At 42.4% G+C, this 13,497-nt stretch overlaps 1 protein-coding gene and 2 non-coding genes across 4 annotated transcripts; 2 read left to right on the forward strand and 1 right to left on the reverse strand.

Moving 5' to 3' along the window:
• Positions 1-439: 439 nt before the first annotated feature.
• On the forward strand, positions 440-13,497 carry LOC115447539 (GATOR complex protein MIOS). 2 transcript variants are annotated; one of them, XM_037438519.1, is made up of 15 exons: positions 440-740; positions 2,671-2,865; positions 3,345-3,494; positions 4,679-4,834; positions 5,120-5,315; positions 5,746-5,836; positions 5,982-6,174; positions 6,259-6,452; positions 7,358-7,451; positions 7,545-8,053; positions 8,121-8,259; positions 9,490-9,628; positions 10,831-11,083; positions 11,169-11,383; positions 11,646-13,497. In XM_037438519.1, the coding sequence occupies exons 1-15, from the start codon at positions 617-619 to the stop codon at positions 11,716-11,718; spliced, it is 2,721 nt and encodes a 906-aa protein (XP_037294416.1). In that variant the 5' UTR covers positions 440-616; the 3' UTR covers positions 11,719-13,497. The 2 variants fall into 2 exon arrangements, with proteins under 2 accessions (XP_037294416.1, XP_037294415.1); XM_037438518.1 differs by lacking the exons at positions 11,169-11,383; positions 11,646-13,497 and having other exon boundaries at positions 4,685-4,834; positions 10,831-11,110.
• Trnal-aag lies at positions 6,888-6,969 on the reverse strand. Its single transcript has one exon. It is a non-coding gene; the product is annotated as a tRNA-Leu (tRNA).
• Positions 10,402-10,483, forward strand: Trnal-aag. The gene has a single exon. It is a non-coding gene; the product is annotated as a tRNA-Leu (tRNA).

Genomic DNA, 13,497 nt, shown 5'->3' on the forward strand with positions numbered 1-13,497 from the left:
CAAGTATGTTCCGTCCTTTGATGCAATATGGGGCGAATCCAAAGCCATATCGGGCGCAAATTCAGTATTTCGGGCTAATACTAAGCATGAACCCCAAAATATCACTTTGCCCGACCCGGAATTCGAACCCAGGACTTCACCGCGCTGACATACCGTGCATGCAGTATAATTACACCACCGAGGCAGTCTTTTTATTATTTTATTAATTTTACTTTGCAACCTGTTTGTAGTGATTATCCTAACATATGTAATGAATCATAATTTATTGCAATTATTTTATAATCTAAAACCAAACATAAGCAATCCTTGGAGTAAATGTATGAACATTTGTCTAGAAAATAAGGTAATTTTTGTTATTAAACCGGCAACATTCTTAATGACATTTATATCTTCCCGTTCAAAAATGATAAAAATAATACAAGTCGTTTTATTATTGCATTTATCTAGTCACAACACTTGTCAAATTCCGATAAATTTTGGTAGTAGCATAATGAACCTAAAGCAAAAATTAAAAGCAATGGATGTCAAAACATTCACGATTGTGTCGCATTTTCATCGAAAATAAACAGAAAGTTGTACTATTGTTTTGGTATTGTGTGTTTTATATGTGGCTACGATGTCAGGTGGCCGTTTAGACGTAATATGGTCGCCTGTACATCACGATAAATTTATAATATGGGGTCCCGACATAACCTTATACGAAGTTGCGCGAATAAAAGAGATCGAAAAGAAAACTACTTGTAAGTACTTACGTGTGTACATATAGCGTATGCACTACGCACACACGTAACTCTACGCAGTCTATTGTGGTGGTCGAAAATAAAATAAATAATCAAATGATTTCACTCTCCAAATGCATGTTCTGTGCCCATAGTTTATGTCATGCTGCTTACGATTTTTTGTTACAGTATACATATAAAACAAAAGTGTTTAAATGGTAGTACAAATGTATCCATTGATTGGACCTTATCTACTTAATTACCAACCATATCTAGTGCTGTATCTATGCCAGACACTATAATTATTATTATAATAAATTCACATAGAATGTTTCAAAACAAAGCTCATTAGCCATAAATAAAAATTGTTTATACGCGAGATAAGATTAATTAACCAATGTAGCTATATTAAGAGCTGTGATACAATCTTGTCATCCTGCACATATCAATCTTTGTATGATGGACACTGTTTGTCACGGTTGATCGTTTGGTCTTGTTTATATTATTTTGTTTTATGACTCACAATGTGGTCATGATAATGAAACACATCCTCATGATAATGACAAAGGACTAACTTTTGGACTCCATATCATATGCAATCTAATATTCATAACAGTGCTGGTAATATATGGGCACAGATGTATTATTATCAATTGTATTATCAACTTGGTCAAGTTTGATTTATTATAAAAAGAAAAATTCTTTATATTATTGCAAGACTGCCTCGGTTGTGTAGTATTATGGTACAACTATAGTGTTGAGGTCTTGAGTTTGATCCCTGGAATGAATATATTTGTTTTTTTACTCAGTATCAGCCTGGAATTTCTGCCCAATATAAATAAAATAAATAATAAATAAATGCTTTATTTATCACGTAGGCGAACATAGTTGCACTTATGACAAGTCAAGGTACAGTCGAATCCGTTTATAATGACATCGAAAGGAATTAACAAACACGTCATAATAAGCGGACGTCATAAAAAGCGTTTTGTGAAAAAAAAAATGTAAATAGTATGCATGTATTTAAGTACTTTAATAGAGAAACATAGTAACTTATAAAATAAAAATTGCACGTAATAAGTACATACCTATGTATGTATGTATGTGCATAAAAGTTGTATTTTTTAATGTAAGTAATCTGTAATTTTTGTCTGCTATTGTTTTTTTATTTTATTGTAAAAACAGTCTCTAATACTATTGTGTATAGAAGACATCGCTATGTAAATTACTCACTGAGATTCAAAACAAAAACGAGCCACGTGCCGAACGTCGTCGGGAATCAAAGAACATTACCGAGGGCGTAACGAATCCTGTCGGTCATTATAACCGGACATAATTTATTAAAAGGGGTCACAATAAGCGACATGTCACTGTAAGGGAAGTCATTATATTCGACTTTTTTATAAAGAATCTTATATGAAAACCAAACTTCGTAGTGTAATTACGTCATAATAAGAGGTTAGTCAATATAGGCAGAGTCATAATAAACGGATTATACTGTACATGAGAATATTTAATTATTACTTAATAAAATTATCTTATATAAACAAAGACAATTTATATTGGTAATAAAATAAATGAAAAATATAGTAAACAAAGAAGCCAGCTTAGGCTGGTAGGAAAGAAGAAATAAAATGATGTATATATGTAATTTTTAATAAATAATAAGGGAGAAACACGTTGCAATCCCCACCGGTGAGGACAATAAAAGCCCTAACCTAGCTAACCTACCAGCCTTTCATAAGCTACCTAAGTGATGACTACCCGAAGAAGAAAGGCAGAAAGAAACTCTTGGCTTTATTTTTTGTCATCAATTGTCCATTGAATCTTTTATAATATTATTTATATATCTTATAATAAATCTTTAGTATACAAATGATATGATGATAAGATTGCCTAAAAACATGACAGCGAACTGTGAATTAATGTCAGTTTTCTGTTACCTCCCCAGTCACACCAATATCCTCAACCCGTGGTGCGACCATAATTGCATCTCAGAGTGCAAGTGGTGTACGCTGTGTAGACATCAGCGCTATACCTGAGCAGCCCGAGCCTCTGCTAGCTCTGGGCTATACTAGCGGGAAGGTCGCTCTCACTACACTCAAGCAAACTTATGATCCTTTGGGACTTGTTGGGAGAGAGTTTAGTAAGTACACCTCCAATGATTATGAAACAAAACACATATTAACATATATTGTTTTGCTGTTTACCATCACTATCCACTTATAAATTCGATTTGCAGGCCAAAAAGTAAGCTATGTTAGTTTAGCTTAGCCTATATAGCTGATATATTTGTTCATATATCAGCTATGCAAGCTTTTTGTCTGCAACCATCATTAGTATGCTAAAATATGCATGTAAATAATAGAACAATAAGCCAATGATTTAAGTATTAATAATGATTTAAGTTTGTATTAAATTTATAATCATTTTCACCACATTGTGGTTGATGAGAAATAACTTTATAAAGATCTAATAAACATGCTGGATGCAAGTTCTTCTCGAAAACATTATGAGAGATGTATGTTCACTATTGAAAGAAAATAGTTTTTCATAAATAGGTAAACTAAATTAATTAAATTAATAATTAAATTCATTAAATAAATATTTTGTTGTCCATAACAGCGTCGCGTTACCAGCGGCTTTGCAACTCTGTGTCATGGAGCCACGTGGAGACCAACATGCTTGCGGTGGCCATGGAGAAGCACCGCAGCGACCACTGCATCCTTCTGTGGGACGTGAACAGAGGCTCTTCACCCGCCGACGAGGCTAGAGGTGGTAGACATTAATGTAGTCATATAACTTTATCTTGATGATTATAAATTTAGGCTAAGGTGACCATGGTGTACAACCCCAGAATAAAGGAAAATTTTAACTTAAGCTTGATCTAGAATTATATGTAGTGCATTAATTTTGTAATTATATACACAACTAGCTTTTGCCCGCGGCTCCGCCCGCGTTATAAAGTTTTTCAGGCTAAAGTTTTCCGTTATAAAAGTAGTAGTTTCCCGGGAGCCTATGTTCTTCCCAGGGTCTCAAACTGTCTCCATACCAAATTTCATCTTAATACGTTGGGTAGTTTTTGAGTTTAACACGTTCAGGCAGACAGATGCACTGGAGGTCTTTTGTTTTATAATATATTTTTTAGAACTTTTTAAGAGGAACAATCCCGTCATACATCATTGTTGCATAACTCTAACCGTTTGCGCAGCGCACGCAACGGAAGCTCTCCAAACTAATAAATTGTCCCCGTTTTTGCAACATGTTTCATTTCTGCTCCGCTCCTATTGGTCATAGCGTGATGATATACAGCCTATAGTACTCCACAAATAAAGGGCTATCCAACACAAAACGATTTTTTCAGTTCAAACTGGTAGTTCCTGAGTTTAGCCATTACTGCTCCGCTCCTATTGGTCATAGCGTGATGATATATAACTTAGAGCACTCTACAAACAAAGGGCTATTCAACACAAAAAAAATTTTTCAGTTCGAATCGGTAGTTCCTGAGATTAGCCATTACTGCTCCGCTCCTATTAGGTATAGCGTGATAATATATAGCAAATAGCACTCTACAAACAAAGGGCTATTCAACACAAAAAGATTTTTTCAGTTCGAATCGGTAGTTCCTGAGATTAGCCATTACTGCTCCGCTCCTATTGGGTATAGCGTGATGATATATAGCCTATAGCACTCCACGAACAAAAGGCTATCCAACGCAAAAAGAATTTTTCAGTTCGGACCGGTAGTTCCTGAGATTAGGCATTACTGCTCCGCTCCTATTGGGTATAGCGCGATGATATATAGCCTATAGCACTCCACGAACATAGGGCTATCCAACGCAAAAAGAATTTTTCAGTTCGGACCGGTAGTTCCTGAGATTAGCGCGTTCAAACAAACAAACAAACAAACAAACAAACTCTTCAGCTTTATATAATAGTATAGATTCCGGTACCCCGCAGGTACAGACAGCGCGCACTCGCCGGCCGACCCGTCGAAGCCGCTCGCCGAAATGGGCCTGTCGGAGGCGGCGCACAACGTGGCCTGGTCCAACTGCTCCAACCGAACGCTGCTCGCTTCCATGAACTTGAAATACATCAAAATATTTGATCTCAGAGGTGAGTGGTTATTGAATGTTTATTGTAGTGCGGTATGGTCAATGAAAAGTTAACACAATACTAAAAACATAAAGGCATTATTCCACATTATTAAGGTTAAGCATTCAGTCATGGTTCAGCTGAGATCTGGTAACCTCTTGACTACATATTTTATACTTTATAAACTGTTATTTATTATTTTGGTTGTCTATGGTGAAGTAATTCCACATAGCTGAGCTAATTCATACATACTGTTGGAATTACAATGTTGGTGATTGAATGACGTGTAAGCGATTTGTCCTCCAGACCTATCGAACAAAGCGGTGAGCGTGACGACGAGCCGGCACTGCTACGGCGTGTGCGCAGACCCGTTCAACCCGTGGCAGCTGGCGTCGCGCGGCGAGGGCGCCGTGTGCGTGTGGGACGCGCGCAGCTTCGACCGGCCCGTGCTCACGCTGCTCCACCACAAGCCCGTGGCGCATGTGCAGTGGTGCCCCACCAGGTACGTGCGGGTACTAGTACCCAGAAGAACCAGACTTCTACTTCGATGGGGTGGCAGCTTAACACACTGTTTCAAGATGACTGGCCAGGTCTAGCTGGACAAGTGCCTGACTTCAGTGCTGTCTAAGGAATCCATTTCCGAGGAAAGCGTATTCATAAAAGCCACACGGTGTAATCAAACGTGGATATGAAACCTGGATCCCCAGTCTATAGTTTCTTCACACTTGGCACAAGCCAAGGAGGCCATCAAGATTACTCTAATTACAAAGGACCTAAACTGTCCAAGTAACATTCACAAGCGATGAGGAGCGTATAATATTCTAGCATCATTTAGTATCGAGAAAGAACTGCCACATGATACTTCGTACCTTTGCTCTGTTGTAGTATTGAGTGGTTTGCACTTTGTCTTTTAGTAACGTTTTTGTGTTCAGGCGGAACCTGCTGCTGTCTCTACAGCGCGACTCGGCCACGCTCCGCCTCCACGACATACAACAGGCGAACAACAACGCGATCGATAACATGGTGAGTCACAATGGGAGACTTATAGCCATAGAGCATCTGGGTGCAAAATATGAGTTTATATGAGCATCTTATAAAGATAATAATTGTATTAGTAGGTGATATCATCGAGATGAAATAGTAGTTCTGTGCTGTTGTTGTTGTGCAGTTGGCAGCGACAGCAGTGGAAGCGGAGCTGGAGGAGTACTCGCGCGGCCCGAGCGTGCTGGAGCGCGAGGTGTCGCCGGGCGCGGGCGCGGGCGGGGGCGGCGGCGGGGGCGCGGGCGCGGGGGGCGCTCCCATCGCCGCCTTCAGCTGGCACCCCGCGCACGAGGCCCGGCTGCTGGCCGTGTACGCCTCAGGTGCCTGCCACTACCACTCTTACATACCCAAGTGCAGCATACAACTTGTAACTGTCCCATCGCAATTCAACATTTTGTCCACAGGTATGATAGCCGACTATACAGTGTGCGAGCGCGTGACGGTGGCGTGGGGCTGCGGCGGCGGCGGCGGGGGAGGCGGGCTCGTGTGGACCGGCGCGGGCGGCACGCTGCGGCTCATGCGCGACGATTTCTACGCAGCCATCCGAGACATCTCCTACGTCATGAGACGTCGTGCCACTACCGACTACGGGCTTAAGGTATGTTGATTCGAAAGACCAACAACTATTTTGATCCTTCGAGCGTGGATAGTAGCAAAAAGTTGTATTATTTACATAGCATAAGTGCTTGAGACAGTTTAAAAAAATATAATCAAATTTACTAATAGATTTAAAATTACATAATTCGAATTAGAAACAAACTACATCCTCCTCTCATCTCACTCGAATTAAATCAGAACAATACACTTTTTAAGCACGTAGAAATATTTATACATATTTTTAACTACTGGCATCTGTCGAGTGTTAATTTCTTCTGGTGAATCCAATTTTCGGCATATTATGTTAGAAAAATTCAAACAACTTCTAACCCTATTTCGATATAAACTATAATACTCAAAATCTATTTCAGTATTGTCTTATAAAAGTATTATCACTAGCTAATATATTCTGTTGATGGAATGCCAAAAAGTGTTCTGGCAGCGGTGGGATTCGAACCCACGCCTCCGAAGAGACTGGTGCCTTAAACCAGCGCCTTAGACCGCTCGGCCACGCTACCTGTTACTAGGTAACCCGAAATTACGTGTCGGAAGCTAGATAGAGGTAATAGAGTGTAGAAATGTTTTAATTGCTGAGATAGCGGAATTATTTATAAAAGCACGTATTTATTACTATAGAGATAAAAGTGTATCAGTAGTGGAGAGAAAAATAAAAAATAGTATTGACTATTGAAACGAAAATCGAAATATTGCTATTATTTTTAGGGAAAGCAAAAAAAATATTTTTTTATTATACAAATTAATATAGGTTCATTTGACAACAGAGTTTAGTTTAAATAGTTATATGATTTATAATTCTCAGCCGATGCATAATTATTTGTATTTCAGTTTCCTATCATAATGAAAGATATTTAATAAGGAATTGATTAAGAATGCATATTGTTGCAGTCAGACTTGTGGCAGAACGCGGACCTGGCCGACGACGATGCGCTGAGCGGGCTGTGGCACTTCATGGCGCTGAGCAAGTCCCTCGTGGAGGACGGTGAGGCTGGCGGCGTGGCGTGTGTGTGCGGTGTGTGCGGTGTGTGCGGTGTGTGCGGTGGGAGCGGGTGCTGAGCGAGCGGTGTGTGTGCAGGGTGCATCCGCGGCAGCCCGTGGCGCCACCCCGGCGTGCGCGGCGTGCTGCGGTCGGCGGGCGAGGGCGGCTACCGCTCCGAGGCCGTGCCGTCGCTGCTGCCCGACCTGCCGGCGCGCCGCGTCACGGTGTTCCGCTCGGGCGAGCGCACGCGCGCGCTGCACCTGTGCGGCTGGGGCTGGGGCTGGGACAACGCCGCGGCCGGCGTGGAGCGCGCCGAGGCCGAGGGCACGCCGTGCCGCGCCGCCGCCATCGCCGCCTTCCACCTCAAGCTGCGCGCCGCGCTCGACGTGCTGGCGCGCGCGCACGAGCCGCAGCTGCGCGTCGTGGGGCTGGCGCTGGCCGGCCTCAGCGAGGAGCGGCTGTGGCGCGAGGCGCTGGCGGCGGGCGCGCCGGCGCTGCCCGACGCCTACCTGCGCGCGCTGCTGCACTTCCTGGCCGCGTCGGCGCCGGCGCACCCCGCGCACCACGCCGCGCCCGCCGCGCAGCCCGACCTCAGCGCCGTGCTGGTGCGTAGTGCGTGCCGTGTGACTCGCTGCTGTCGACGACACTCTGCTCACTGCATCTCTCCCGCAGAACGAGACGGAGATGCGGCTGGAGGACCGCGTGGCGTTCGCGTGCATCTTCCTGTCGGACGCGAAGCTGCACGAGTACGTGAAGCACACGTGCGACCAGCTCGTCGAGCAGGGCGACCTCTCCGGGATACTGCTCACAGGTACATGCTTCCTTATCTATACTTCTATACTATACTATTATAAATATAAAACTGAAAAACTTGCTAATCTATACTAATACTATTTAAACTCGCTAATCTTAAGAATTATAGGTACAAATAAAAAAAAAATATTTGTGTTAGAAAGCTCATTTGTCAGAGAAGGCTAAAGGGTGTATCACATCGGATAAACTTTCTATCTCAGGAAAATATATAGCGTGACTTTTATGATTGATAACTTTATCACGCGAGCGGAGGTGCGAGCAAAAACTAGCCATGTGACAGTATTATTTATACATTGCCGGCCAATGAGATTTGTTTTACATCCCAAGGACTGTCGTCAGATTCACTTCAATTTTCTTGTTTTTCATTTTAGGACCTAATCTTCACAGTCCAATAGGTCCCCAGGACGCTTTAGTAACTCCAAATTTAGTATCTCGAGTTTCCCTACTATAAGTTTCAAAATTAAATCTAAAAATATATTTTTAAAATGACTCGTGAAATAATAATTATCGAAGTAATTGACCGACTTATTATTCCAAGTCAGCACTGGTATCAAAATACGCTGATTTGAAAACATTGCTGACTGTTTCAAATTTCATTGTGAACTCTCACAATATCATAAACATTTTATTTTATAACACATCTCATTTGGTATGAAAGTATACACTATTACAAGCATTTATTTATGAAATGATATTATGTAATGTAGAATTTGGTCTTTATATTATGATTGCCAAGTTACAATCAAATCCGACCAACGGTTTCCGCATTTCTATTTAACAAATATGTTACATACATACTTTTATTATTTTAGTTACATTAGGAGGATGGTAAAATTCTCGGGATGAAATGGGGTGGAGTGCGGAGGCTTGGTATGCTGGTGTAGAATACAACCTCATGTGAGAGTTCGCCTGAGTCCGTCAGTGGTAGGTCTCTCATGTGAGAGTTCGTCTGGGTACCATCGTAATGTCTATTTTTGCCGTTAAGCAGCAGTATGTAGTCATTGTTGTTTTCCCATAACATTGTAGCCAGCGTAACTACTGGATATCTCATGTCCCAGGATGGCGAGCCCAGTGGAATACTAAACAATACTTTATAATCTAAGTTGTTGAATGGTGTTTCTACTGTTTATGGGCGGTCGTATCGTTTACCATCAGGCGAATGACAAATCCGTCTCGTTATTCAAAGTAATAAAAAGAAAATTGCGACCACGTTTGCACGTTGTGGCAGGCACGAGTCCGGAGGGCATCTCGCTGCTGCAGCGCTGGGTGGAGGTGTCGGGCGACGTGCAGTCCGCCGCGCTGCTCGCCGCGCGCTGCTTCACGCCCGACCTGCTCAAGGACCACCGCGTGCAGCACTGGCTCGACAGGTCAGTCCCTACACTATCACATCTCGCTGCTGCAGCGCTGGGTGGAGGTGTCGGGCGACGTGCAGTCCGCCGCGCTGCTCGCCGCGCGCTGCTTCACGCCCGACCTGCTCAAGGACCACCGCGTGCAGCACTGGCTCGACAGGTCAGTCCCTACACTATCACATCTCGCTGCTGCAGCGCTGGGTGGAGGTGTCGGGCGACGTGCAGTCCGCCGCGCTGCTCGCCGCGCGCTGCTTCACGCCCGACCTGCTCAAGGACCACCGCGTGCAGCACTGGCTCGACAGGTCAGTCCCTACACTATCACATCTCGCTGCTGCAGCGCTGGGTGGAGGTGTCGGGCGACGTGCAGTCCGCCGCGCTGCTCAAATTCCTGACTCTAGTCAGCAGAAACACCCTATACCACTTTGTCGGACCCGGGACCTTAGAACGATGGTCGTATCATGCATGCAATACAACTTCTACGCCTCTGAGGCAGAGACTAATAGTAATTATAATGTCATTTTGCCTAGTGCTGAACGTAGACCTACTTAAAGGGATGTTTACATTTCCAGTCGAGGACCTTCCTTCCGTCACGTGACGCATACAGGGTTTCCAACTTTTATTTCATCCCACCCTTAGAGCCTTTTTTGGATTAGGTTGCTATTCGTTATAGGCAGGCGACTTTCAGTAAATTCTCTCATTATATTGGTTGTGTACAATGAAAGGAATATTGTTTATTTTTTTTAATGTGGCAAGATATCATTTCATATTGAATTTCGATCAGACGGTCACAAGGTAGCGTGGCCGAGCGGTCTAAGGCGCTGGTTTAAGGCACCAGTCTCTTCGGAGGCGTGGGTTCGAATCCCACCGCTGCCAGAACACTTTTTTGATACTGCTCTGCTTCCTGAGTCATAATACATTTGTTGCTTAGTTTCTAAATATAAATTGACTTTTTTGTAATTTGATATTCAAAAAATATAAATTGTTATGAAATATTTTTCCCCGATATCATTGTTCATGGTTGTTGCGTATAATTATTTTAAATAAAGCATCGTCTATTTTTATTTATGCTGTAACAATGATTATAATATGTGACTTAAAGAATTTTAATTATTCTGATAAGAAACGTCTCTGTCTTATTTTCGTAATTATTATTTCGATTAACACTGAAATATAAATCTATAATTTTAAGAAAGAGTTTTGATACAATGCGTTGTTGGCAGCTACCGCAACCTGTTGGACGGGTGGCAGCTGTGGTGGGCGCGGTGTGCGCTGGACACGTGGGTGATGGCGGGCGCGGCGGGCGCGGCGGGGCCGGGCGCGGGCGGCGGCGCGGGGGGCGCGCCCGAGGGCGCCGCCGCGCGCCGCGTGTGCGTCGCCTGCACCTACTGCGGCAAGTCCGTGGCCGCGCCGCCCGGGCCCGCGCGCCCCCGCGCCGCGCTCGCGCGCCTGCCGCCGCCCGCCGCCAAGATGAAGGCATGGCTCTAACATCATACCACCATTGAATTCTCATAAAACTACGTACAAATTATAATCGATACAATTTTATTGCATGTTGTAGCAAATCTCAGCGTGTCCGAACTGCCGCAAGCCTCTGCCCCGGTGCGGGGTGTGCTCGCTGCACCTGGGCACGGCGGCGGGGGGCGCGGGCGGCGCGGCGGGGGCGGCGGGGGGCGCGGCGGGGGCGGCGGGGGGCGCGCCCTTTGCGGGCTGGTTCAGCTGGTGCGTGGCGTGCCGGCACGGGGGACACGCCGCGCATCTCCTCACGTGGTTCAAGTCAGTATACCCTCAGATCAGTCTATGCTTCATGTTTGATAGAATTACTATGCTATCCAATAATCCACGATTTGCAAGATTTGACAGTTGTTAGTATTTTCTGAGTACTGTATTTCGATATTTGGAGGGATTTTTAAAATCTTTACAGCTAAATAGATGAAGTCATAGACGCTCCTAAAACGCATTTAGTTTTAATACCTTAAGGTATCGAATCCCCTCCACACTATTAACGAATATTGCACAAGTTACAATATTGTTTCAGAGAGCACACAGAATGTCCTGTTAGTTCCTGCAACTGCCACTGCAGCACCCTGGACCCTCCCGACAGACTCTAGCGGCCGCCCCTGACCTCACTCGGTGCTATGCTTGTAAGGTGACATCTAAAGACGAAGTAAAAATTGATAGTTTTGTTACTCAATGAGAGATGGCGCTTTCTTATATTATTAGTTGAGACGCGAACACATTTTTGATTAAGTACAGGGTTATTTGTAAGCTATTTTTGTGGGAAATATGTAAGACACGTAATGCATACAGTCCAAAATACAATGCATGGACTGCGTAATATTCAAACAAAATTTACCATTATGTGGCTATGACAGCAATGTGACGTAGAATGAGTCATTTATTGACATCACTCGCTTCTATCTCAGTCTCAGCGAACATTTACTAAACAGGCGCAGTCCATTCCCTAATTCACTTCATAAACGATCCTAATAGCTACTTTCGGATCGATAGCGAAAATGGACCAATCAGAATTGATTGATTTATTCTCGGATTGATCCGTAGTCGGCGATTACGATCCTTTATAAGTTAGATTTATGATTTTTTCTCGATGAAATTATTGAAAGACCGTTATTTAATTATTTTGCTATAAATTATGTTATTCTAAAACTTTTTAAGTGTTTTAAATGTGCAACTTTTATCAGATGATATAATTTTATTGTCTTATATTCAAAACAGCATATTATTGGCTTAATGTATAGATTGTCATCGCGTTATATTTTTTCAGCGAAGGCAGTGTGTGTTTAGTGTTGCATTTATCGAAGACTGTTTACTGCGTACTATCTAGTCGATAATTCATACTATAGGTTCATTATCCAAACTAGTCGTTTAAGTGACAGTATATTTGGACTAGGAAAAAAAAATGCTTTGTGATCGCCACTTTTACTTTTAGGTTTTAAAGTTTATGTTGCCAGTACAAGAAATTGGTTCCATATCTTACCACAGCATGGCAAGGATTTCTATTTCCTGGTCAGACTATACTATCTTCTAGTTTGCTCTGAAGTTGGCTAGATACGGACAGCAATGGCGCATGTGCATATTTGTCGATAACTTCAGAATAACTTAAAAAGTTTGCGACTACTTCACCTCCACGTACACAAACGGCTCGTTTAGATAACATTTAACTACGTTGCTTGGCTAAACAGAGTATAATCTACCTCCTTGTATTTCTCTTTGTATGTAATTATACGGTGCGCTAATGAAGATTTTTCAACATACCATAATTTTTAATAAAACCAGACGATATTAAAATTTGTTGACATTTATTTTTGGGTGATATTTTCGGCTCAGATTTTCGGTGACATGATAGCTTCAAATAGAGATGTTAAATTCTCTGACAGAATATATGATTTTTTTAATCCAATATTGAGAATGAATTATTTCTAGGACACGTTAGCTGCCAGGGTTGGACTACGAAATCTGAATAGGTAGTTTCGTTGACATGGATGGGATAATTAAGACTCAACTTTATTAACTTGGCATACTGTTGAAATTTGTTTGGTAAGCAATAGTTGAAATGCTTTTTGTTCTGAACTAGGCGCTCTAATCAGCTTCTTATGTGGCTATTCTTTAAACTAACATTAACAGTAAATCAAGCTAATAAGGTTGCATTTAAAATATCTTTTTGCCAACACCAGAACTTCCATTTTAAATCGTAACAGTAGTCTTTATGTTATTTGTAAGGAGGTGTAAACTGTAAATAGAGATAAATATTTTTTTATGTAACTTGTGTAGCCAGTTTTAAGTTTTTTTTTATAAATTGTGTTAATTCCACTCTTCTCTTGCGGGAAGTTGCGTTGTTTTTATTTCGTGTAATAAAATATTGACATTTA

This window comes from Manduca sexta, chromosome 14 (genome assembly GCF_014839805.1).
Source record: "Manduca sexta isolate Smith_Timp_Sample1 chromosome 14, JHU_Msex_v1.0, whole genome shotgun sequence".
Classification (NCBI taxonomy): Eukaryota; Metazoa; Arthropoda; class Insecta; order Lepidoptera; family Sphingidae; genus Manduca; species Manduca sexta.

Bases quoted from the DNA above. Each gene is read 5' to 3' on its own strand.
- LOC115447539 (XM_037438519.1), top strand. From the start codon at position 617: ATGTCAGGTGGCCGTTTAGACGTAATATGGTCGCCTGTACATCACGAT. The intron at 2,866-3,344 runs GTAAGTACACCT...TGTCCATAACAG, and splicing joins ACTTGTTGGGAGAGAGTTTA to CGTCGCGTTACCAGCGGCTT. The intron at 5,316-5,745 runs GTACGTGCGGGT...TTTTGTGTTCAG, and splicing joins GTGCAGTGGTGCCCCACCAG to GCGGAACCTGCTGCTGTCTC.